Below are 22,881 nucleotides of genomic sequence, written 5' to 3' on the forward strand. Positions count from 1 at the left end.
GTTCTCAGGAGGCCAGGAGCAGTGGCTCACGCCTGTAATCCCAGCACTTTGGGAAGTCAAGGCGGGTGGATCACTTGAGACCAGGAGTTCAAGACCAGCCTGGCCAACATGGAGAAACCCCTTCTCTATTAAATTACAAAAATTAGCCGGGCATGGTGGCGGGCACCTGTAATCCCAGCTACTTGGGAGGCTGAGGCATGAGAATCGCTTTAACTCGTGAGGTGGACGTTGCAGTGAGCTAAGACTGCACCAGTGCACTCTAGCCTAAGCGACAGACCCTATCTCAAATATTAAAAAGAAAAAGAGTTCTCAAGTGACCCGCAGGAAGGATCTGGTTCAGGCTGTGATCTTCCTACCCCTGCCGATTGCTCCAGATGGCCCCAAGGAGGCTGCCCTCTGAAGAGATAGCCGGGAATAGGCAGAGCACAGAGGTCAGTAGGTGGGAAAACAGGAGTTATTTGTTGCCACACAAAGAGCCTTTCAGGCTATAGCGCCAAGTTTCATTCAGCACAGTGTCTACAGACTTTGGGCTGTGGTTCTTGTGCATGGAACTGACTGGAAGCAAGCAAGCTGGAAGTCTTTCAGAGTTTCAAAAGAACTGTTTTTCCAGAGAAACCACTCACCCTGATGCATTACGGGCCCCATGGCAGCATTCCAGCCTGTATGGTGATGGGAAAGAAGCATTTCTCTCTGGGTTAGGCTGTTGACGTTTTGGACTTCCAAACTTTGCAACCTTTTTTTTTTTTTTTTTTGAGACAGAGTCTCGCTCTGTCCCCCAAGCTGGAGTGCAATGGCACTGTCTCGGCTCACTGCAACCTCCACCTCCTGGATTCAAGTGATTCTCATGCCGCAGCCTCCCAAGTAGCTGGGATTACAGCCATGTACCACCATGTCTGGCTAAATTTTTTTATTTTTAGTAGAGATGCGGTTTTGCCATGTTGGCCAGGCTGGTCTCAAACTCCTGACCTCAAGTGATCTGCCTGCCTTGGCCTCCCAAAGTGCTGGGATTATAGGCATGAGCCACGGCACCTGGCCTAAATTTTGTAACTTTTTTTTTTTTTTTTTTGAGACAGAGTATCACTCTGTCACCCAGGCTGGAGTGCAGTGGAACGATCCGGCTCACTGCAACCTCTACCTCCCAGTTTCAAGCCACTCTCCCACTTCAGCTTCCCGAGTACCTGGGATTACAGGTGTGCATCACCGTCGCCAGCTAATTTTTGTATTTTTAGTAGAGATGGGGTTTCACCATGTTGGCCAGGCTGGTCACAAACTCCTGACCCCAAGTGATCCTCCTGCCTCGGCCTCCCAAAATGCTGGGATTACAGAAGTGAGCCACCGCACCCAGCCTAATGTTTTAACTTTTGTTTGACAGAAAGGCTTTGAATTCTCTTCTCCCTCTGGCCAAAGAATTTCTAAAGAAACCACTGTCTCCCACAGGTTCTCTGACTCAAAATTACACATGGAACAACAACAAAGCAAATCTAACTAAAATATGGGACAAAGGACTTGACTTCTCCAAAGAAGATATGCAAACAGACCGGGTGCAGTGGCTTGCACCTATAAAATCCCAGTGTTTTGGGAGGCCCAGGTAGGAACAGCCTGAGGCCTGAACGACATAGCAAGACCCTGTCTCTATTAAAAATAAACAAACTAATAAAGATGTACTCCTGAACTTAAAAGTTAAAAAAAAGACTATTAATTATTGTTTAAAAGATACACAAATGACCAATAAGCACATTAAAACATGCTCAACTTCACTAATCCTTAAAATAAAAACCACAATGACATACACTTCACAGCCATTAGGACAGCTACTATAGAAAGAACAGAAAATAGCAAGTGCTGTTGACGATGAGGAGAAATTGGAACTCTTGTGCATCACTGGTCGGAAAGTAAAACAGTATAGCGGTTCCTCGAAAAACTAAAAATAGAATTATTGGCCGGAGGTGGTAGCTCACACCTTGTAATCCCACTTTGGGAGGCTAAGGTGGCGGATCACTTGATCTCAAGAGTTCAAGACCAGCCTGGGCAACATAGTGAAACCCCTTCTCCACAAAAAGTACAAAAAAACTAGCCAGGCGTGGTAGCACGCGCCTGTAGTCCCAGCTACTGGGGGAGCTGAGGCAAGAGAATCACTTGAGCTTAAGAGGTCGAGGCTGCAGTGGGCAGAGATGGCGCCCCTGCACTCCAGCCTGAGTGACAAAGTGAGATCCTATCTCAAAAATAAAAAACCACAGAATCACCTTCTGATCCTGCAATTCCACTTCTGTATACCCAAAATAATTGAAAGCAGGGACTTAAAGAGACTTTGTTTCTCCAGAGAGAAGGAAAGGTTTTTTAGCTTCATAAACTCCAGGAAAAAGCCCCAGGACAGCACAGCCCAGTTCCATCTCTAAGCCGAGAAACCTCAGAGAAAGTTCATGCCTCGTTTCCGCATTTATTCCATTTATAAAAACAGAAATTTTGTCCTATGCAACCAACACATACAAGAGGTGAAAGACAGGGTGCTGCCGACTCTCCCAGACTGGACATCTGGGCGCTCTGCTAACCTTGCCTCCGACTCACTGCCCAGCCCTCAGTTTCCTCATCTGTCCCTGCTGGGGCTCTGAATGACCCACGGCTCCCAGGGCTGGGTGGAGGAGCCATGTGACCCCAGGGACTTCCAGAGAGCACTTCTATCAATGGATCCCAGTTCTGGGACCAGGAAGGAGAGAGCTGAATCAGTCAACACAACTCACGGCTTCAGCAGAGGCCCTCGCTGAAACGACTTTTTTTTTTTTTTTGAGATGGAGTCTCGCCCTGTCACCTGGAGTTCAGTGGTGCGATCTGAGCTCACTGCAAGCTCCGCCTCCCGGGTTCACACCTCAAGCCTCCCGAGTAGCTGGGACTATGGCACCCGCCACTGCGCCCTGCTAATGTTTTGTATTTTTAGTAGAGATGGGGTTTTACCGTGGTCTCGATCTCCTGACCTCGTGATCTGCCCGCCTTGGCCTCCCAAAGTGCTGGCATTACAGGCGTGAGCCACCGCGCCTGGCCTGAAAGGACTTTTTAATAACCTTGGCCCAGCCTGCCTTGGGGACCCCCCTCCCCCATCTGGTGGAGGCCACTACCCAGAGCTGGGGATGTGCGGAAGGAGCCACCCTCATGGTGACGCATGCACACTGCCCAGTCCCAGTGGTCGCAATGTCTTCCTTCTGCAGGTGCCAGGAGGGCAGGCTGAGAGGCCAGAGTGCCTTCTGGGCCCCAAGTGCATGAGCAGGATGGAACCAGCACACGTGGGACTTGAGCTGCAGAGCACTGAGCTTTATTTTAAAATTTCCACAGAATCCCTCACTCTCCACCCCAGGGTCCTTCCTCTCTGGAACCCAGGCAGCAGACAAGCCTGGGACCACCCACCCGCCCAACCTAGGAGAGCTGGGCCTGAGCTGGGCGGGCAGCGGCTTCCATCTCCTGGGTGCGCCTGCCGGAGGTGAGAGGCTGGAGATGGCGGGAATGCTGTCCTCCTCCAGGAGTCAGTCCTCAAGGTTTCTGCCGTGGGACGTGGGGCCGAGGGACCTGGGACACTGACCAGATGGGGGTGGGGGGCGGCACCTGCATTGGCAAGGCGTGGATGGGGAAGAGGGAAGTTTCAGGGGGTCCACTTGAAAGGGACAGGTCATCTTCAGTTCCACACATTCCCTCCTGGATCTTGCAGTCAGGGTGGCCTTCCTGGGTGGAGCAGTGCAGGCGGCAGGGAGCAGAGAAGTTCCGAAGGATGGCTAGGGTCAGGGCCAGATGGCTGGACCCCTGCAGAGAGACACCCCCAGGCTCCATCCTCCCCACCCCAATCCTACCCCCCAGGGGGCTCTGCAGTCCCCAGGCCTGCTCCAAGGTCTCTGTCCCTCTGGGGGCACCCCAGGCTAGGATGTGATCTGGGCCATACCAGGTGAAAAAGGCTGGTGCCTGACAGCTTCTGGTGCTGGACCTCAGTGGAGACAGAGGACCAGAGGTCCAGGTTCTTGGGGGCTGAGCTTTTCTCAGACTTTGGAGGGAAAATGTCCCAGCCCAGCAGGCAGTGCTGTGGAAGGCAAGGGGTTAAAGGTGCCTGACCACGGACAGGCTCCTCGCTGACTGGGCAGACCCCCATCAGGGAGGGACTGTGCCCCCCATTAGGAAGGAGGCCCCCACCAGGGCAGGGCCTGTGTCTAGCCACAAGATTACGCCAGGTCTCTCCTTTCTTATCCTGGCACATCCAGCCATCCCTGGGGCCCTAAGAGCTGAAATAGGAGGAGGACAGGATGGTGACAGTGACACTCACAGGGCGCTTCCTGCTGTGGGCTCTCCAAGCGCCCGCATGAATTGCTTCACTGAACAGCCCCACCTCGCCACCAACATCCCTGAGGATGGCGCTGTTATGTCCATTTCATGGACCAGCAAACTGACTTTCCTTTGCATCCTTCTCCTCCTCTGACCCCAGCTGTCCTACTCTCAATTTAGGAGTCAGGGGGAGTTGCCACTGGGCCCCCATCCTGACCTGGAGACACAGGAAAGGACTTTTTTTCTTTTTTTTTTTTTTTTGAGATGGAGTCTCACTCTGTCATCCAGGCTACAGTGCAGTGGCGAGATCTCGGCTCACTGAAGCCTCCGCCTCCCGGGTTCAAGTGATCCTCCCATCTCAGCCTCCCAAGTAGTTGGGACTACAGGTGGAGGTTGCAGTGAGCCAAGATTGTGCCAACTGCACTCTAGCCTGGGCAGTAAGAACAAAACTCGGTCTCAAAAAAAAAAAAAAAAAGCACAGAGACCTAGGTTCAAATCCCAGCTCCTCCAGCAAGGCGCCTACCACTCCGCTTTGGTCTCCCCACCTGCAGGGTGGGGGTACAGCAGTGCCTGCCCTCCTGGCTGCTGTGGGGGCTCCCTGAGATAAGCCCCCTAAGGACTATGCCTGCAATACACAAGAGTGCAATAAACAGGGCCCGTTCATTTCATGCCAGCCTACAGGCAGACCACCCTGGAAGCCCCGGGGGACATGGAGCGGGGGTCCTACCTCCCTTAGGAACAGGTGTGGGTGATGGAAGAGGCCCAGCCTGTGCTCCAGAGACTTGGGTGCTCACCACTGTCGAGCCCAGCCTCGCTCTGTGACCCTCCCTGGGGACCTGGGCCAGTCTGAGCCAGCCCCGCCCTCATCACCATCCAGCCCCACATGGCTGCTCACCTGGGGCAGGGCCAGTGTGTCGGAGGCGTCAAAGCTCTTCCGCCGGTGGATGCGGTACCGGTGCGGGGGTTCCAGGATCGACAGCGGGATGCTCACCCTGTGCAGGGGTGCAGTGGGGGACCCCTGAGGAGCCTCCCGGTGGTTGGGGGCCCATGCCCAGGCCCATCTTTACTCCTCTTAAAACCAGTGGTTCAGGCTCTGTCCCCACAGGTGTCCCAATACTCTGGTCACTCACCTGACCTGCGCCGGCTGCGTCAGGGTCCCAGGGCCCTGCTGGTCTCGCGGTGTCCTACACAGGCGGCAGGGGGTGCCGGGATCCACAGACACGGGGAACAAGCGCCGGTTGACACGGTAACAGTACACGCCTGCGAGGCCCATGAGAAGCCGCAGCTCCCCCTGAACCAGGAACCCAGGTCCCCAGGTCCCCAGGCCCAGTGCTGCCCCAGCGGCCCCCAACCACACAGGCTGCCAATCCTCTGGGAAGCAATGTCGGCCCATTTCCTCCTAACCCCTTTCCTCCCAGAACCTGGGGCCCACGCCCTAAGGGGTGGGGAGGGACATCCTCCCGGGGCTCTCGGGAGCTGGGATGGAGCCCCACCAGCACAGAGGCGCTGCTGGGAAGGCTGGGATGGGGCCACACAGGGCAGCCCCTAATTCAGAGGCCAGGTCCTAGCTCACCCCACCCCTACCAGGGCTTGGCCACCCTGTCCAGACTGCAAGCCTCCCTCCATGAGTCTCAACACCTCAGGGGCCTCACCAGGCCCCAAATCTCAAATGGAACTGCTCTGTGGCAGGGGAGGCCAGGGCAGCGCGAGGCTGGACTACTCAGTGGCCTACCGAGGGCCCACACTCACATTCATGGTCTTCCTCCACGCTGCTGCCACTGCTGTCGCGTAGGCCTAGGACCTGGGGTCTGGGAGGGCGAGGGGGATGAGCAGGCCGGGGGATGGAGCCGCTCAGCCACCCTCGCCCACCCTTGCCCACCCCTGCTCACTCAGGATGGCTACAGATACACTCCTCCTTGTTGGTTTCCCGAAACTCCTGCAGCTTCGAGAAGAAGGCCTCAGGCTGGCTGGCGATCGAAGAGTTGGTGTCCAGAGATCCTGGTGTGGGCAAAGCACCAGGCAGCTGACGGGAGAGGGGCTGGGGGCTGCTGTGTGGCCATCGGCCAAGGCTTGGAGAGACAATGAGCCCGGCACCCCAGGCCACCTGCTTCACCCCTACTGTGCCTCAAACAGGCCAGGAGGGCCCCTCCAGTCACTGGGACTGTTGGTTGGTTTCAGTGTCTGTCTACCCTGATGCATAGCCAACCATCCATGGAAAAAATATCGACAGAGCCCTTATGACAGGGCTAGATGCTGTTTCATGTGCCAGGAACTGGAGAGACAAAGCCCCCGGCCTTAATGAGGCTTACACTGTAAGGTGGCAAGAGATGAACTAGCCACCAAAAAAAATCTGTGATACAAGACTGAATGGTGACACCTGCCAGAAAGCAAGAGGGCAGGGCCAGAGCCTCGTATGGCAGGGCAGCCATACCAGGGAAGGCCTCTCCGAGTGCCACGACCCTGAGCAGAGACACAGAAAAGCCACAGAGACCTCCCAGGAAGGACATCACAGGCAGATGAAAGAGCAAGTGCAAAGAGTGGGCACGTGTGTGGTTCAGCTGAGGAACAGCCAGGAGGGGAAAGTGGCAGGAAGAGAGTAAGGGTGGAGGAGATGAGGTTAAGAAGCCCAAGGAGGATTTGGGGACCAGGAGGGACACAATCACATAGGCCATATATTTTTACAAGACTCCTCCTCTGGCTGCTTCAAGGTGAGGGGAAGTAGAGGCATCGGTTAGGATTCAGCTGGGGACAGGTAGAGGCAGCCCCCAACTCACCATGATTCGACTTAGGATGTTTCTTTTTTTACTTTTTTGAGAGAGAATCTCACTGTGTTGCCCAGGCTGGAGTGCAGTGGAGCGATCTCGCCTCACTGCAACCTCTGCCTCCCAGGTTCAAGCGATTCTCATGTCTCAGCCACCTACGTAGGTGGAATTACAGGTATGCGCCACCACGCCCAGCTAATTTTTGTATTTTTAGTAGAGAAGAGGTTTCACCATCTTGGCCAGGCTGTTCTCAAACTCCTGGCCTGATCCACCTGCTGTGGCCTCCCAAAGTGCTGGGATTACAGGCGTGAGCCACTGCCACACCTGGCCAGAATTTTTCTTTTTTCTTTTTCTTTTTTTTTGAGGAGGAGTCTCGCTCTGTCGCCCAGTCTGGAGTGCAGTGGCGTGATCTCGGCTCACTGCAAGCTTCGCCTCCCAGGTTCCCGCCATTCTCCCGCCTCAGCCTCCGAGTAGCTGGGACTACAGGCGCCCGCCACCTCGCCCGGCTAGTTTTTTGTATTTTTAGTAGAGACGGGGTTTCACCGTGTTAGCCAGGAGGGTCTCGATCTCCTGACCTCGTGATCCACCCGCCTCGGCCTCCCAAAATGCTGGGATTACAGGCTTGAGCCACCGCGCCCGGCCCAGAATTTTTCAAGTTGTGATTTATCAACTTTACAATGGCACAAAAGTGATTACATTCAGAACATCAGTAAGTTACATGAGACATTCAACACTTCATTATAAAAAAGGCTTGTGTTAGATCATTTTGCCCAACTGTAGGCTAATGTCAGTGTTCTGTGCACATTTAAGGTAGGCTCAGCTAAGCGAGAATGTTTGGTGGGTTAGGTGTATTAAATGCCTTTTTGTTTTGGTTTGGTTATTTATTTTTTTTTGAGACAGAGTCTCACTCTGTTGCCCAGGCTGGAGTGTGGTGGCGTGATCTCGGCTCACTGCAACCTCCACCTCCGGGGTTGCAGCAATTCTCCTGCCTCAGCCTCCCAAGCAGCTGGGATTACAGGCGGGTGCTACCACACTCAATTAATTTTTGTATTTTCAGTGGAGATGGGATTTCAGTATGCTGGCCAGGGTGGCCTTGAACTCCTGACCTCAAGTGATCCGCCCGCCTCAGCCTCCCAAGGTGCTGGGATTACAGGTGTAAGCCACCGCACCTGGCCTTATATGCCTTTCCTTTTTGACTAAACAGTACTTTCAACTTACGTTGGGGTATCAGGATGTAGCTATATGGTAAATCTCGCAACATCTATAATCGGATTCTACAAGTATGTTGAAGGCAGGGTCAACAGGATGGTGTGAAAAGGAGGGGAATTAGGGTCGATCCCAAGGTTATGGCCTGACCTATTTAGTATGTGGAGTTGCCATTTATGGAGACAGGAAAGACTGCAGGAGGAGCACAGCAGATGGCGTGGAAATCAGGACCTTGATTTCGGACAGAAGGTTAACAACTTCATGGTGATGTGGAGAAGACAGTGGGATATACAAGTCTGGAATTCGGAGGAGAGATGTGGGCTAGAGATACAAATGGAGAAGTAGAGAAAGTGTCAAATGCCTTAGCACTTGGGAGATCACAGAGGGAAGAGGGAAGACAGAGAGGAGTCAGGGAAGACAGAGAGGAGTCAGAAGACTGAGTCCCAGGCCTAGGGGTGTCGTGGTCAGAACAAGGACCTTTCCTTCCCCAGGAGCCTGGAAAGGAGCAGCAACAGAGATGGGGAAGAACTAGGAAGCATGTGGCTGGAAGTCTAGGGGAGAAAGTGCTGTAGGGAGGCAGTGACCACTGTGTCCCCTGCTGCTCAAAGGTAAGGAAGGTGTGGATGAGGGTTCAGCTGGGGCGTTGGCACCACGGAGGCCACTGATGACCCAACTGAGGGCCACGTTGATGAAATGCTGGGAGCTGAAGCCTGATTTAAGAAACAGTAGTGGAGGCCAGACACAGTGGCTCATGCCTGTAATCCCAGCACTTTGGGAGGCCAAGGCGGGCAGATCACTTGACATCGGGAGTTAAAGACCAGACTGGCCAAGATGGCAAAACCCTGTCTCTGGCTAAAAAGTAGCTGAGCGTAGTGGCACATGCCTGTAGTCCCAGCTACTTAGGTGGCTGGAGGCAGAGGTTGCAGTGGGCCGAGATCACTCCACTGCACTCCAGCCTGGGTGAAAAAGTGAGACTCCATCTCAAAAAAAAAAAAAAATAGTAGTGGAGAGAAATTAAAGGCAATGAGGCTAGACAGCCCTTTTGAAGAGGAAGTTTTGTTATCAAGAAAATAGGCAGTCACTGGAAGCAAATGTGAGCTAAAAGTAGAAATGTGGCATCGGGATGAGAAATAACAGGCTGCGGCTTTACCCCGACTGGATGTGAGCCGCTGGTAAGATTCTGTCTCACCTGGCCTCAGCCTTCCCATCTGTGAATGGGCACCATGGTGGCGCCTATCTAATAAGCTTATTGTGAAGGGCAAAAGAGTCAGCGGGAGGAACAGGGAGCACAGCTCGGAGCGGTGCGTGGTGCAGGGAGCATGAGATACAACCAGCTCCCAGAATGCTTCCTGTACGTTCATGTTCATGCTGAGGGGCAGGATGAGGATGCAGGACAGAGAGAGAGAGGATCACAGGAAGCAAACCCTGGAGGAGCCAGAAGCAGAGGGGCGGAGCACGCTGCAGCAGGGCCAGGGCCCAGGTGGCAGCGTGGACGGTCACCTCAGGAAAGGCAGGGGAGCAGAGCGCATGGACCAAGAGCAGGCACTGGGACAGGCGCCTCCATTTTCCCAGAACCAGGAAGGAGGGCAGTGAGCTGAAAGTTCAACAAGTACTCAAGGGCAGGGCCTGTGTCCCCGCCACCACTTGCTCACAGCAACTCCACAGTGCACCTGTCTTTGTTTTTTTGAGACAGAATCTCACTTTGTCGCCCAGGCTGGAGTACAGTGGCTTGATCTCTGCTCACTGCAACCTCCACTTCCTGGATTCAAACAATTCTTCTGTCTCAGCCTCCTGAGTAGCTGGGATTATAGGTGCCTACCACCATACCCAGCTAATTTTTGTATTTTTAGTAGAGACAGGGTTTCACCATGATGGCCAGGCTGGTCTTGAACTCCTGACCTCAAGTGATTCGCCCACCTTGGCCTCCCAAATTGCTGGGATTACAGGTGTGAGCCACCATGCCTGGCCGTGGCCTCCTTTCTGGTCCTGCCACGACTCTGGTCACCCCATTATGCGTGTTACCCCAGCACTTTGGGAGGCCGAGGTGGACAGATCACCTGAGGTCAAGAGTTCAAGAGTTCAAGACCAGCCTGGCCAACATGGTGAAACCCCGTCTCTACTAAAAATACAAAAATTAGCCGAGCATGGTAGTAGATGCCTGTAATCCCAGCTACCTAGGAGGCTGAGGAAGGAGAATCGCTTAAACCAAGGAAGTACAGGTTGCAGTGAGCAGAAATCACACCACTGGACTTGACTCTGGGCAACAGAGCAAGACTTCATCTCAAAAAAAAAAAAAAAAAAGAGGCGGCCACGAGGCTGGAAGAAAGACGAGAGGTCACATCATCATGGGGCCAGTAGAGGCCAGATCATGTCTCTTAAGTCTAGAATGGGATTTTGGATTTTACAGTAAGTGCTGGGAAAAGTCCATGGGGAGTTTTGAGCAGGGGAGTGACATGATCTGATTTCCATGTTTAAAAATATCCTTTGGCTGCTATGTCAAAAATGACAGTGCACAACCATGTCCCTGGCAGCATTATTCCCAACAGTCAAGAGATGGAAACCACCCAAGTGTCCATCCATGAATGATTGGATAAAAATGTGGTATCTATACACAACGGAATGTCACTCAGCCCTAAAAAGGAAGGGAATTCCAGCCAAGCACAGCAGCTCACACCTGTAATCCCTGCATTTTGGGAGGCCGAGGTTGAGAGAGCAGACATGGCTCAGAAGGTGCTCAGAGGCTGGTGTGAAGGTAGTGAGTTATCGCAATTGATTACTCACAGTCAGTGACAGACCAAACTCTTTGTTCTACTCTTTCCCCCTTCTTCTCACTACTGCTCATCTCATTTTGTTTGTTTTTTGGAGACGGAGTCTCGCTCTGTCACCCAACTTGGAGTGCAATGGCACAATCTTGGCTCCCTGCAACCTCCGCCTCCTGGGATCAAGCGATTCTCTTGCCTCAGCCTCCCAAGTAGCTGGGATTACAGGCCTGCGCCACCATGCCCAGTTAATTACTTTATTTTTAGTAGATACAGGGTTTTACCATGTTGGTCAAGCTGGTCTCGAACTCCTGACCTCATGATCCACCCGCCTCAGCCTCCCAAAGTGCTGGGATTACAGGCATGAGCCACTGTGCCTGGCCTGTCTTCTCTTAAAAAGCGAAAAAAAAAAAAAAAAAAAGGCCGGGCATGGTGGCTCACGCCTGTAATCCAGCACTTTGGAAGGCTGAGGCGGGCAGATCACCTGAGGTCAGAAGTTCAAGAGCAGCCTGGCCAACATGGTAAAACCCCATCTCTATTAAAAATACAAAAATGAGCTGGGCGTGGTGGCACACACCTGTAATCCCAGCTACTTGGGACGCTGAGGCAGGAGAATCGCTTGAACCTAGGAGGCAGAGATTGCAGTGAGCCAAGATCACACCATTGCACTCCAGCCTGGGCGACAAAAGTAAAACTCTATCTCAAAATAAATAAATTAATTAATTAATTAATTAATAGGCCAGTCCAGGGGCTCATGCCTGTAATCCCAGCACTTTGGGAGGCCGAGGTGGGCGGATCATGAGGTCAGGAGGCCAAGGCGGGCGGATCACGAGGTCAGGAGATGAGACCATCCTGGCTAACACAGTCAAACCCCGTCTCTACTAAAAAAATATACAAAAAAATTAGCCAGGCATGGTGTTGGGCGCCTGTAGTCCCAGCTACTTGGGAGGCTGAGGCAGGAGAATGGCATGAACCCGGGAGGCAGAGCTTGTAGTGAGCTGAGATCGCGTCATTGCACTTCAGGCTGGGTGACAGAGTGAGACTCTGTCTCAAAAATAAATAAATAAATAAATAAACAAATAAATAATAAAACAAAACAAACAAAACAAAAAAAAAGAACGTGGCTGTGGGGAGCAGTGGCTCACTCCTGTAATCCCAGCACTTTGGGAGTCCAACGTAGGTGGGTATCTTAAGCTCTGTAGTTTGAAACCAGCCTGGCCAACATGGGGAAACCCCATCTCTACTAAAAATACAAAAAATTAGCGCGGCGTGGTGGTGCTCGCCTGTAATCCCAGCTACTCGGGAGGCCAAGGGACGAGAATCACTTGAACCTGGGAGGTGGAGGTTGCTGTGAGCCAACATCACACTACTGCACTCCAGCCTGGGTGACAGAGTAAGACTCCGTCTCAAAAAAAAAAAAAAAAATTGGGTGCTCCCCAAGGAGGATGGCACCGTCGTCAGAGAAACAAGCAACAGCACCGGGTGGAGGCTGAGATAGGAGCATGGAGAAGCCCAGGCCTCCATCTCCTACTCCCAGGCCAAGTGTGTAGCGGTCAGCAGCAGGCCTTACCTGCAATCCAGTCATAGCCCAGGTATGGCCTAAGGCGCCAGCTCCTCTCAGGAACTGCAGACTCCTCAGAGAAGGTCACCCTGGGCTGGGGAGGGAAGCACAGAGGGGTAAGGACTAAGCCAGGAGGCCTGGCCCAGAGGAAGCCACAGCTCGAGGAACAAAGAGACTGTGTCTCAACTTACACCCTGACTTGGAGCCCAGGGCTCAGCCAAGGGCACAAGAGCAAGAAGGGAAATGTCTGACCCCACTTTATGTGTGGCTGTGAACAAAGCCTGGCCTCTTCTCAAAGTGCTGAGAAACTCACAGCTACCGCTTAGCAAGCATTTAGGCTGAGCCAAACCCAACTCACAGTATCTCCCAGAAGCCTCTTGTTCTGCAAGGGATGCTGCCCACACGCACATGTGTCAGATAGGGAAACTGAGGCCCAAGGAAGCTCCTCCCATCAGCAGATGTCCCGCTCTCCCACATTACCTTGGACAGCTTGCTCTGTTGAGCCAGGATGGACCTTGGGGCCTGTGCTTCCTGGGGTCCTGGATCACCTAGCCCCGCTGAGGGCTCTGGGTCCCTCAGGCTTGAGGTGCCCAGCGAGAGTGCTGAGTGGGGTCTCGGTTGGCCCAGGGACTCCTGGTGCTGGCATTTGGCAGGTGGGAGAGAGGCCACCCCCGATCTGACCACATCACGAGGGTCCCCTCGGCAGGCATCTGGTGAGCTCCACACAGGGCACCGGCCCCGTGGCCAGGAGGTGCTCAAGGAAGTTGAGGACGTCTCTGGGGTCAATGGAGTCTCTGAGTTGTAGCTGCTGGATTCCAGGCTTGACTGGAGAGAGGGGCCGGGTCACCCAGGGAGTGGCTGCCAGAACATACCCACGGGGCCTACGCCAGGTACCAAGGCCTGTGTCCTCATCCTGCTCTAGCCTCAGCAGTGACCAAGGCCAGTCTCTTCCCTCCCCAGCCCTCAATGTCCCATCATCAGTAAAATGGGGGTGTTGAACAAGATGAGCCCAGAAGCCTGGATGCTGGCCTGAAGGTCAGGTAGCCACTTCCTCTGGGGTTCCCAAGGCAAGCACGTACCTCTGAGGCTGCCCTGGTCACTGACCGCCGCACAGCATCCTGCCCCACCCACAGCTGCCTCAGGAGCTCCAGGTTGAGCAGCCGCAGCTGCGCCAGGTCCTCAGCCTCCACCATCCTGGGCCTCCTGCAGCAGGTGTCACTTGCCCCTGGGCCACAGGATGTCCTCAGGGCTGGGTTCCAGCCCCAGCTCTTCTACCTGAAGTCAAGAGAGCAGGACACGGGGCTCAGTAGGGTGCCCTGTGGTGCCAGAGACCCCCATTTGACACTCTTTAACTGTACTGCCTCAGGCAAGTTATTTAACTTCTCTGTGCCTCAGTTTCCTCATCTGCTGGAAGACAACAGTACCTACCTCATACGATTGTTGTTAGAATTAAAGAAAGCATGTTAAGCCTGGGCAACATTTGTAGAAACATTCTTTTTCTACAAAAAAAAAAAATTTTTTTAATTAGCTAGCCGTAGTGGCACTCATCTGTGGCCCCAGCTACTCGAGGATCGCTTTAGCCCAGAAAGCCCAGGCTGCAGTGAGCCATGGTCGCATCACTGTAAAAAAAAAAAAACAAAAACAAAAATACAAAAAACAGGCCAAGTGGCTCACGTCTGTAATCCGAGCACTTTGAAAGGCTGAGGCAGAAGATCACTTGAGGTCAGGAGTTTGAGGCAAGCCTAGCCAACATGGTGAGAGACCCTGTCGCTACTAAAAATATAAAAATTAGCCGGGCGTGGTGACGCACGCCTGTAATCCCAGCTACTCGGGAGGCTGAGGCAGGAGAATCACCTGAACCTGGGAGGCGGAGGTTGCAGTGAGCTGAGATCGCGCCATTGCACTCCAGCCTGGGTGAGGGGGTGAGACTCCATCTCAAAAACAACAACAACAACAACAACAACAACAATAAAACAATTAGCCAGGCATGGTGGTGGGCGCCTGTAAGCTCAGCTACTCAGGAGGCTGCTGAGGCAGGAGAATTGCTTGAACCTGGGAGGCAGAGGTTGCAGTGAGCAGAGATCACACTATTGCACTCCAGCCTGGGTGAGAGCAAGACTGACACACACAAAATACAAAAAACAAAGTACTTAGCACAGTGCTTACTTAATACAGTGCTTACAGTGGTACATAGTAAGCATTCAATAAACGTCTATTATTACCAAAATGGCTAGGGCAAGGGCACGCGTCCTTTCTTTTTTTCTGGGCTCACTGTAGCCTCCACCTCCTGGGCAGTGCTTTGGACAACTTTGCTTTATAACTGGTGAACCCAATACAAACCAGGCTTCAAAAGGGATTCTCCCTCCTTTCCTGCCCTCCCTTCCTCCTTCACTTTCTTTTTACAAATGAAGAAACCAAAGCTCAGAGAAGTTAAGCAATTTGCCTCAAGTCACACAGCTAGCAAGAGGCAAGAACCAAATTTGACTCCAGGGTAGATGAGATGATCTGTTCGGGTTTCCTGGAAAGCCTTTCCCTGGAAGTGTCGGGGAGCCTGGGAAAACTCCGCCTCCTCCTCCCAGCCCTTGCCCCCCACCTCCAAGTATCCTCAGGATCGGGTGCAAGGTCTAGAGCAGAAAGAAGCCTACTACCCTGGGACCCTCCCACACGTATATGACCCCACAGGGCTGGGGGGCACAGAGATGCAGTCAAGGGGGGCCAACTGCTTGATCCGCAGGACTAAGATCCCGGCCCCCACCCCTAACTGACCAAGTAGCTCTGGGCCACACCCCCTGTATCAGAGGGTCGCCGTTTTCGCACGGGGTCAAAGGGCACAGCTGGCCTTGCCTTCCCCTGACCCCGGTCGCGCTTTGGAAAGGGAAACGCTGAGCAGAGGCACCGGGAAAGCGACGCTCCAGAAACACCAGGGCCGCAGAAGTAACAGAGGCCAAGCGGGCGGACGCCGAGGCGGGACTCCGGCAGAGGCAGACGCAGCCTCCCCTTCTTTTCCACTGCAGCCCCTGAGCCCCTCGCGGGAATGCACGTGGGGCCTCCTGCAGAGCCCTTCCGGTCCACCTCAGTGCCGCCTCCCCGCACTCACCCGGCAGAATCCTCCGATCTGCCGCCGCCGCCGCCGCCGCCGCCCGGGGTCAGGTGAGGGGCAGGGCCAGGACGCCTGGCGAGCGTTACTCCGCGATCCGAAGCGGCAGTTTCAACATGGGGGCGGGACCAAGAGCGGAACTGCACAACCGATTGGTCAATTTTCGAGGCCAGTCCGGAAGTCGATTCCTGGAAGGGGGCGAGCCCCGGAAGGGCGGGCTCCGATTGGTCAGCTGCGGGACTGGGGTACGCGTTCAGGAGCTGCAGTTTCCGTCAGGCTCGGTGGCCTAGGCTCCGCGCAGGGGGCAGTCTGGAGCTGCGGGGTAGGTCTGGCAGGCGGCGGGCGACTCATTGCATTGTACTCATCGTTTCATACTTTTTTTTTTGTTTTGGAGACGGAGTCTCGCTCTGTTGCCCAGGCAGGAGTGCAGTGGCGCGATCTCCGCTCACCACAATCTCTGCCTCCCGGGTTCAAGCGATTCTCCTACCTCAGCCTCCCGAGTAGGTGGGACTACACGCTTTTTTTTTTTTCTTTAAGTAGAGACAGGGTTTCCCTATGTTGGCCAGGCTGGTCTCGAACTCATGACCTCGTAATCCGCCCGCCTCGGCCTCCCAAAGTGCTGGGATTACAGGCATGAGCCACCGCGGCCAGCCTGCTTCATACTTTCATTCAGGTTTTTAGTGAGTGCCTGCCTTGTGCCAGAAGATAAGGACTACACAGTAAACAAGAAAATATAGTATTGGGGCCGGGTGCGGTTGCTCACGCCTGCAAATCTAAAAATACCAAAAGTAACTGGGCGAGACCGGGCGCGGTGGTTCACGCCTGTAATCCCTGCACTTTGGGAGGATCACGAGGTCAGGAGATGGAGACCATCCTGGCTAACACAGTGAAACCCGGTCTCTACTAAATATACAAAAAATTAGCCGGGCGTGGTGACGGGCGCCTGTGGTCCCAGCTACTTGGGAGGCTGAGATGGGAGGATCACCTGAGCCAAAAAGGCTGAGGCTGCAGTGAGCTGAGATTGCACCACTGCACTCCAGCCTGCCTGACAAAGAGAGAAACCCTGTCTCAATAAATAAATAAATTAAAAAAGAAAGTATAGTATTGGCGTCCAGATAGACGAATAGATCAATGCAGCAGAATAAAGAGTTCCGATATGTGAGCAATTAATTTTTGACAAAAATGAAAGCGCAATTCAGTGGAGAAAGGATAATGCCTTCGGCCCAGGGCAGTGGCTCACGCCTGTAATCTCAGCGCTTTGGGAGGCCGAGGTGGGTGGATCGCTTGAGGTAAGGAGTTGCAGACCAGCGACACCCAGCACCCCCCCCCCCCGCAAAAAATGTATTTTATCAATAATGTGTGTGGAAACTTGGAAAAACAAGAAAAGATGGTGTCTTCAACAAATGTTGCAGGTATAATTGGATATCCACATACTCATCCAAACAAAACAAACAAACAAAAAAACCCATATGCAAAAATTAACCTAGAATGGATCATAGATCTAGTTGTGAACCTAAACTATAAAACTTAGAAAAACTGGGGTCGGGCGTGGTGGCACATGCCTGTAATCCCAGCACTTTGGGAGGCCAAGGTGGGTGGATCACCTGAGGTCAGGAGTTCAAGACCAGCCTGGGCAACATGGCACAACCCCGTCTCTACTAAAAATACAAAAATTGGCCGGGCACAGTGGCTCACGCCTGTAATCCCAGCACTTTGGGAGGCCAAGGCGGGCGGATCACCTGAGGTTGGGAGCTCAAGACCAGCCTGACCAACATGGAGAAACCCATCTCTAATAAAAATACAAAATTAGTCGGGCATGGTGGCACATACCTGTAATCCCAGCTACTCGGGAGGCTGAGGCAGGAGAATCGCTTGAACCCAGGAAGTGGAGGTTGTGGTGAGCCGAGATCACACCATTGCACTCCAGTATGGGCAACAAGAGGGAAACTCTGTCTGAAATTAAAACAAACAAAAAAACAGAATGAAAAGAAGATAGGTAGCCCCTCTACCTCCGGAAGAGCCGAGAGTGATAACACCAGGCACCGAACTAGCAGGAACCCCTCCGACTCAAGAAGATGGCTGATCCTTGGCAGGAATGCATGGATTATGCAGTAACTCTAGCAAGATGAGCTGGAGAGGTAGTTTGTGATGCTCTAAAAAATGAAATCAGGCTGGGCGCCGTGGCTCACGCCTGTAATCCCAGCACTTTGGGAGACCGAGATGGGTGGATCACGAGGTCAGGAGATCGAGACCATCCTGGCTAACACGGTGAAACTCCGTCTCTACTAAAAATACAAAAAACAATTAGCCAGGCATGGTGGCTGGCGCCTGTAGTCCCAGCTACTTGGGAGACTGAGGCAGGAGAATGGCGTGAACCCAGGAGGCGGAGCTTGCAGTGATCCGAGACTGCACCACTGCACTGCAGCCTGAGCGACAGAGCAAGGGTCCATCTCGAAAAAAAAGAAATGAAATGAATGTTATATCAAAAGATTCTCCAGTTGATTTGGTAACTGCTACGGACCAAAAAGTTAAAGAAATGCTTATCTCTTCCATAAAAGAAAAGTATCCATCTCAGTTTCATTGGTGAGGAATCTGTGGCAGTGGGGAGAAAAGTGCCTTAACTAACAACCCCACATGGATCATTGACCCTGTTGATGGAACAACTAACTTTGTACATAGATTTTGTAGCTGTTTCAATCGGCTTTGCTGTAAATAAAAAAATATAATTTGGAGTTGTATACAGTTATGCGGGAGATAAGATGTACACTTTCAGGAAAGAAAAAGGTGCCTTTTGTAATGGTCAAAAACTACAGGTTTCACAACAAGAAGATATTACCAAACCACTCTTGGTGACTGAATTGGGCTCTTCCAGAACACCAGAGACTGTAAGAATTGTTCTTTCTAATATGGAAAAGTTTTTTTGCATTCCTGTTCATTGGATCCGGAGTGTTGGAACGGCAGCTGTTTGCCTTGTGGCAACGGGAGGAGCAGATGCATATTATGCAATGGGAATTCACTGCTGGGCTCTTGCAGGAGGTAGCATTATTGTTACTGAAGCTGGTGGCATGCTAATGGATGTTACAGGTGGATCGTTTGATTTGAGGTCACTAAGAGTAATTGCTGCAAATAATATTAACAGAAAGGATAGCCAAAGAAATTCAGGTAGTACCTTTGCAATAAGACGATGAAGATTAATTACAGCAGCCTCATAGTCAATTCCAGTTGTTTTTCCCCAGATTTGCTGACTCGCTGATGGATATGTGTTTTGGAAGTATTATATGCTTGGTTTTAATTCTCTTTGTCCAGATTAAAAATTTGGAACTTGTTCCATTTTTAGAAAAAAATAAATGAAAAGACAAACCACAAGATTGGAGAAAATATTTGCAAATGATGTATCAAAGAATTTATATCCAGATTACATAAAAAGCTCTCAAAACTCATAAAACAGCCCAATTTTTAAAATGCGCAAAATAATTGAACAGACATTTCAGCAAAGAAAAAATACAGATGACAAGCACATAAAAAGATGCCGAACATCATAAAAACTGAGGCTTGCCAGAGACTCCATACAGCATCCTTATCCACCACGAATGCCTCTAGTTCTAGCTTCCATCCCAGTCTGCCTAAGTTTTCTCCTGCTCTGGGATCCATTCACTAGGCCTTTCTAAGTTTTCTCCTGCTCTGGGATCCATTCACTAGGCAAATGTAAATTAAATCCACAATGAGATACCACTACATATCGATTTATATATCTAAAGTGATGGTGTGTAAAGTTAAAGATTCACTGTAGGCCGGGCACGATGTCTCACACTTGTAATCCTAGCACTTTGGGAGGCTGAGGCGGGTGGATCATTTGAGGTCAGGAATTCAAAACCAGCCTGGCTAACACGGTGAAACCCTGTCTGTATTAAAAATACAAAAAAATTAGCCAGGCATGGTGGCAAGCGCCTGTAATCCCAGCTACTGAGAGGCTGAGGCAGGAGAATGGCTTGAACCTGGGAGGCAGAGGTTGCAGTGAGCCACGATTGCACCCACGGCACTCCAGCCTGGGTGACAGAGTACTCCAGCCTGGGTGACAAGAGTAAGACTGTCTCAAAAAAAATAAATAAATAAAAGTGTATATATATATATATGAATCCACGTGCATTACTAGCGGGAATATAAAACAGTATAACCACTTCGCAAAATCTGTAGAAGTTAAACATAAATTTACTATATGGCCCAAGTCCAGCCTGAGATATCTACCTGCAAAAAATGAAAACATCTGCCTACACAGAGATTTGAACACTAATGTTCCTAGCAGAAATACAATGTTGTCTAAAAGATCACCAAGATGGCTAAATAGTAGAAAGGAGCACTTTCTTGTTGATACTTGTTTGCAAACCAGGAAGAGACGGTCTGCAGCGTGCACCGAAGGTGCTCTCTTCCAGGAGAGAAAGGACAGGTTGGGTTTTATGCCTCACAGGGCCCGTATTCATACATATTTAGCAAGTTTGAGGGGAAAGCTGTATACATATTTATGAGAAGAGGTGAGCTCATGTGCAATGGCTAAATAGTTTGTTCACAGCTTCTGTAAGCTGGCTGAAACTAGCTTAAGTTCTGCAGTTGCTTATCAGAAAAGAATGTTTGTTAGCTGGATGTGGTGGCTCATGCTTGTAGCTCCAGCACTCTGGAAGGCTGAGGCGGGAGGATCACTTGAGCTTGGGAATTTGAGGTCAGCCTGGGCAACACAGTGAGATCCCATCTCTCTCTTTTTTTTTTTTTTTGAGACAGCATCTCCCTGTTGCCCAGGTTGGAGTGCATTGATGCCATCTCAGCTCACTGCAGCCTCCACCTCCTGTGTTCAAGTGATCCTCCTACCTCAGACGCTGGAGTAGCTAGGACTACCAGTGCACACCATCATGCTGGGCTCATTTTTGTATTTTTTGCAGAGACAAGGTTTTGCCAGATTGCCCAGGCTGGTCTCTAACTCATGAACTCAAGCGATCCTCTCACCTCAGCCTCCCAAAGTGCTGGGATTACAGGCATGAGGCATCATGCCCAGCCAACATACATTCTCTATTTTAAAAATTAAATTTTAAAAAGAAAAAGAATGTTTGTGTCCAGGCATGGTGGCTCACGCCTATAATCACAGCACTTTGGGGAGCCTAGATGTGAGGATCAGTTGAGATCAGGAGTTCAAAACCAGCCGGGGTAACATAGTGAGACCCCTCGTCTCTACAAAAAACAAAAAAATTATCTGGGCATGGGCAGCGCACACTTTTAATCCCAGCTATTCGGGAGGCTAAGGTGAGAGGATCACTTGAGCCTGGGAGGTCAAGGCTGCAGTGAGCCATGACAGAGCCACTGCACTCCAGCCAACAAAAATCTATCTCAAAAAAAAATGTTTGTAAGAACCAGTCCTCTATGTAATCAAGAGGCATAAGGGTTTGGTTTGTAAATCAAGACTTGGGATAATTCTCTGATGACTCCTGATGTTAGGGAGTTTTGCGAATATGTTGTTTTTCTTTGTAATTGAAAAAGGTTATTAATCAGTGAGTGAGATTTCTGTTGTTTTGAGAGGGAGCCTCCCTCTGTTGCCCAGGCTAGAGTGCAATTGTGCGATCTCGGCTCACGGCAACCTCCATCTCCCAGGTTTAAGCAATTCTCCTGCCTCAGCCTCCCTAGCAGCTGGGATTACAGGCGCACGCCACCAATCCTGGCTAATTTTTGTATTTTTAGTAGAGATGGGGTTTCACCATGTTGGCCAGGCTAGTCTTTAATTCCTGACCTTGTGATCCGCCCACCTCGGCCTCCCGAAAGTGCTGAGATTACAGGTATCAGCCACCACGCCAGGCCCCAGAGGCAGATTTTTATCCACCTTAGTTACTGCTATATTCCCAGTGCCTAGAACCATGCTTAGCCCAGAGGAGGTGCACAAATATTTTGCTGAAATAATGAACTTCCTCATTTGAGGAAATTAGGGAAAACAGACCATTGGATTTTGAGATTAGGGCTCATGCATATGAATGTCTGACACATGCTAAACTCAAAAAAAAGTTGGCTGTTCTTATCTCAAGCCTAAAAGTCCCACTTAGAGACAGGAAACCATCCACTTGAGGACTCAGTGAACAACTTAGCTGACATCTGCGAGGAGGGCCCTGCTTCTGAAGCCATGTATGAGCCAGATGCTCTGAGAGAGCTGCCTGGGCTGTCACTCCAGTGCTTGGGACACAGTGATACATTCCTGACTACCTACTTTTTGTGATTAAATGGGGACATTGTTACCAGAGGGTTAAAACTTCCAGCCTCTCAGATTCCCCAGTGGACAGATGAGGTAGTCGGAGAAAGCACAGGAATGAGGCTAGCCTTGACTGGGAATAACTAAGCAGCATTTGCATAAGGCAAGAAGACCTTTTTTCAAACTGACTCATCACCCAGGATGATGGTGGTGTGAACAATTTAGTGGGTTGTACATAACATCTTGTTGATAACAGAAACTACTTGTTTTGTGGATTGCAAAAAAAAAAAAAAAAAAGATAATGATTCATTTTTTTGTGTTACCTAAGAAAGTCTTTGGCTGCTGCCTTGAAACAGCCACAGGATGGCAAGGATAGGCGGGGCCAAGGCAGGAGCAGGAACCTGGATCCGGGCTGATGGTTGTGATGGAGGCGAGGAACTGGGCAGGGTTAATAGACTTGGAAGACAGCAGGTGATAGATTAGGTGCAGCACGTGTGACTGCAGACTCATGGGTGATGCCCCAAGTGTGTGGCCTGGGAATCTGGAAGGATGAGGTTGCTATCAGCTGAGCTGTGGCCTCTGTGGGAGAGCAGGGCAGCCGCTGGGCGGCAACCAGAGCCGAGAGGACAGCTGTAGGGGTGGGGAAACTGACTAGCCACCCCCGTAATCTACTCCTGAGGACCCTTAAACAAAAGAAAAAGGCCGGGCGTGATGGCTCATGCCTGTAATCCCAGCACTTTGGGAGGCCAAGGCGGGTAGATCACAAGGTCAGGAGTTCCAGACCAGCACGGCCAAGATGGTGAAACCCCATCTCTACTAAAATACCAAAATTAGCCGGGTGTGGTGGCAGGCGCCTGTAATCCCAGCCACTTGGGAAGCTGAGGCAGAGAACTGCCTGAACCCAGGAGGCGGAGACTGCAGTGAGCTGAGATCATGCCACCGCACTCCAGCACTCCAGCCTGGGCGACAGAGCGTGACTC

General features: G+C 51.5%; 1 protein-coding gene and 1 pseudogene across 9 annotated transcripts; one reads left to right on the top strand and one right to left on the bottom strand.

Moving 5' to 3' along the window:
• Positions 1–3,288: 3,288 nt before the first annotated feature.
• On the bottom strand, positions 3,289–15,826 carry MIIP (migration and invasion inhibitory protein). Of its 9 annotated transcripts, none has more exons than XM_033228311.1 (10): positions 15,682–15,825; positions 13,664–13,859; positions 13,065–13,409; positions 12,594–12,678; positions 6,186–6,294; positions 6,046–6,104; positions 5,427–5,556; positions 5,192–5,288; positions 3,923–4,057; positions 3,289–3,786 (listed from the first exon to the last, which is right to left on the bottom strand). In XM_033228311.1, the coding sequence occupies exons 2-10, from the start codon at positions 13,775–13,777 to the stop codon at positions 3,520–3,522; spliced, it is 1,341 nt and encodes a 446-aa protein (XP_033084202.1). In that variant the 5' UTR covers positions 13,778–13,859; positions 15,682–15,825; the 3' UTR covers positions 3,289–3,519. The 9 variants fall into 9 exon arrangements, with proteins under 9 accessions (XP_033084202.1, XP_033084207.1, XP_033084206.1 ...); XM_033228316.1 differs by having other exon boundaries at positions 3,289–3,708; positions 15,682–15,824; XM_033228315.1 differs by having other exon boundaries at positions 3,289–3,758; positions 15,682–15,824.
• Positions 15,827–17,562: 1,736 nt separating this feature from the next.
• LOC117093303 lies at positions 17,563–19,598 on the top strand (annotated as a pseudogene).
• The last annotated feature ends 3,283 nt before the right edge of the window (positions 19,599–22,881 follow it).

This window comes from Trachypithecus francoisi, unplaced genomic scaffold, assembly GCF_009764315.1.
Source record: "Trachypithecus francoisi isolate TF-2019V2 unplaced genomic scaffold, Tfra_2.0 Lachesis_group12, whole genome shotgun sequence".
NCBI classification, from domain to species: Eukaryota; Metazoa; Chordata; class Mammalia; order Primates; family Cercopithecidae; genus Trachypithecus; species Trachypithecus francoisi.